We start from the raw sequence: 3,387 nt of genomic DNA, 5'->3' as shown, positions 1-3,387 counted from the left end.
TGGTCAGTAAATTCCCGTTTGAAGCTTGGGCCAAGTGAGTCGACAATGGAAGATATGTGCTGAGTCAATTCGGGCCGGTGTTGACAAAACACTGTTACTATCGAATGTTCCATATATTTTTCCAAAATGGGTTTTAATGCTTTTATTAATTAATACCTTTTCCATTTCACATATCATTTGGACGAGGCCATTAAAAGGCCCCAGTAGAATACCAAACATAAGAGTTGGTCTAGTTCTATTAATAGAACTTTAGTCTCTGCGATGCACAATCAACAACTATGAAAGTATCTTTTAGACAATGTCCTAAGTATATACTATTCACATAGACTTTGCACATATTGCCAGCTCTGAGAGGCGTTCAGCCTCTCAGAGAAGCTTCTGAACGAACACATACCACAAAAATAAGTTACAAGTTGTATGCTAAAATGGAAAGTGGCGGGGGTATTGGTAAATGGGCGCGCTAAAAAAACAGGACAAATATCTGAGACCATCATGACCTGAAAAAAGTATCTATCATATATCAGACATGACCTATCAGTTATAAACGTAGGATTTTTAACGGTAACTTTTTAATAAATAAAAGTTATAACGCTTAACTTATTGAGGTAAGCCCTCAGGGGCTGGGATTTGGGACTTAGGACTTAGTTTTGAATTTGGGACTCATCTGTCAGTCTGGTTCTCTGGATTCTGGAACCGCCGACCAGAGTGAACCCAGAACCACAGGAGGAAGACGAAGAGTCGGTTCACTGTTCAATTTTTATATTTATTTAGGTTGCATTTGGTCTGGGTCTCTGGGAGACTCGGACTCTGGGAACAGCTGACTGCGGTACTTAACGAATAAAATATATATATATATTTTTTATAGTTGCCCGCCGGCCTAACTTCATTACGTTTCTCGTTAAAACGCAAAAAGCGTCTACGTTTAAGGCTTATCCTAAATATAGTCCTATGGGTTTACATATAGGTACACTATTTTTAGGCAGCCTACCGGTCACGAATTGCCCTATTTTTCACTTTGTGTCAGTTGTGAATAGTTTCAAATCGTTTTTTCATTATAAAAGGTCAATTTCTCAGGTGCAATTTTGTATAATTTTCATTTTCGATTTAAAACTCTTAAAAAAAACCAAAACCTTTTACATTTACGTTTAGCGTTTATAGCACATAGGCAAAACGTATTGAGCTTTTAGCCGCCGGGTGGGGCCGTGGCCCGTTCGGCGTGCCCGTGGGGGGTCGAGAGACTCGAGGAGGGGTTTTTCCCTTTTGACGTATATATGTATTTTTAATTTTTAAAAAATATGTGTGAAAGTGGAAATTTTGCGGACTAAAATCACAGCCTCCTTCTAAATTGAACACTAAATGTGTTTTTCATTTATTTTATATATTCTGTACAGAACAAACAATATAGATTCAAAAAAGGCTTCACAGAATTACCTTTTTTGGGTGTTTTGTATATAAAAAACAATAAAATTACCATTCTGTAACACGTATTTAAAAAAAAATAATTTATTTAGTGGTACTCTTAGGCGAAGTTCGCCCACAAACTAATGCACATGGCTACCAGTCCGAATATGCCAAAGGGTACGCAAAGAATGCGGCGAAGTGTCATACCATCCTCCTCGAACATTTTCCAGTAAATTGCAGCCGGGAGCGTGAAACTCAGATTGACTGTTCCGATGGCTCCAGTAATAGACAGCAACGTGTTGATATCAATCTGAAAGTATGCAAATGCCAAAGCAACAATATTCAATAGAGCTGCCAAAACGTAGAACATGATGTTTCCATTCTTAGTGCTACTGTCCGTGAGAGCAACACCCACATCTTTCTTCCCGCACATGGTCACAACGGTGCCGACAGCGTGAACGACTGAGTCACGAGCCGCATGCATCAGCAAAGGGTATGACACCGTGACTACAAAAGCCGTTCCGAGACGAGCGATGGATGCAGGTACCGAAATGGGGTAGGAATCAAGAATGTTGGAAGTGACATTCTCGCCATAGGTGAAATAACCACAGAGGGCGATGATCGTATACAATACAGTCACAAGACTTATGGTAATGCCAGCAGATATGTCCATGCGCTTCGTGGTCTGGTGGTCCATTGCGTTGTAAATGTTGAATAGAACCGGGCCTACACAGAATCCAAGGACGAAAACAGGGAAGGCGCGCATTATCGCACCGAAATCCCAGATAGCTGCCACCGCATCACCTTGACAATCACTTGCTTTTCCATCACAGGGATCGAAGATATCAACACTATAGGCGAACACAACAAATGTCGTCCAGAGTACGCAGAGTACAGCCACCATCGATGTGTACGCAAGGAACCAGAGTGACTTGAGCATAGACAAGGGTGCTGCAAAGCAGCCCCAGCAAATTATAAGCCAGAACCACGTCTGCAGGTAGAAGGCATCACCACTGACATCATCACCAATGAATGCTCGCATCACATCGGGCAGAATACTCGACGCAATAGTCATGTATATGACTGATACTGACCACATTGTAAAGAATACAAGGAAATCAGCCACGAGCATTAACCACGGGTATGATTGGCGACAGGCATCGCCGAAGGAGGTTTTTCTACCTCCAATACGATCCGCGATGGTATTGAGCAGATGCAGTCCGAACATTGTCATTGTTGCACCAATAAACATGATCACAAGTGCAAGTACCCACCCAACCTGTGCAGTAGAATATGGAATGGACAAAATCCCTGATCCGATGATTGTGTTAGTCATATTCATGACTGTTCCGAGTACACCCGAACCATGCTTCAGCTCGTCAGTTAGATTATCATCGGAGGTTGACTGAACTGACATTGTATCGCCATTCATATTATGCTGCTTAGATTTTGTGTCCAAAGCCAATTCGACTTGAGATTCGCGCATCTCCAAGCTTGGTAATGACATGATATATTGTAGTTTTCCTTTTTAAATTGATATCTTTGAGAAATTTGTTCTGATAACTTTGCTATCTGTATTTATTCTTTAGTATTCTGTTCTTTTTCCTTTGCTTTCGTATCTTTGAGAAGTTTGTTCATGTGATTTTACTTTTTATAGTATTCAAAAATATTTGAACGTTTTATAATGGAATACCATAGCCTTCTAAAATCTAAAAATGAAACAGAAATACGTCTTTCGGGCTTCGGCTTTTATTTTTTTTAACAAAAGTGTCCTGAAATATTCTGTATTTAATACACATGTATGGCTGCATTGTTTTTGTAAAAAACAAAAAAGTACTGACTATGACTGTATAACAGTAGTAAATACCAAACAGTATTTTAAAAACATAAGACAGCTGGCACTTGGCGGTGCCAACACATACTGTACTGCATTTTTCGCAGCATCTTGCGTGCGACAGCCGACAGTCGACAAGCCGATATCGGCTG

The 3,387-nt window shown here is 40.3% G+C and overlaps 1 protein-coding gene across 1 annotated transcript; it reads right to left on the bottom strand.

The window, feature by feature from the left end:
* Positions 1-1,519: 1,519 nt before the first annotated feature.
* SARC_03042 (hypothetical protein) lies at positions 1,520-3,017 on the bottom strand (the record flags this gene model as incomplete). Its single annotated transcript, XM_014303178.1, has 1 exon — positions 1,520-3,017. Exon 1 carries the CDS (start codon positions 2,906-2,908, stop codon positions 1,520-1,522), a length of 1,389 nt encoding a protein of 462 aa, XP_014158653.1. The 5' UTR covers positions 2,909-3,017.
* Between the last annotated feature and the right edge of the window lie 370 nt (positions 3,018-3,387).

The sequence above is a fragment of the Sphaeroforma arctica genome, assembly GCF_001186125.1.
Source record: "Sphaeroforma arctica JP610 unplaced genomic scaffold supercont1.147, whole genome shotgun sequence".
Lineage (NCBI taxonomy): Eukaryota > Ichthyosporea > Ichthyophonida > Sphaeroforma > Sphaeroforma arctica.
This window is presented reverse-complemented; position numbering and strand designations above follow the sequence as displayed.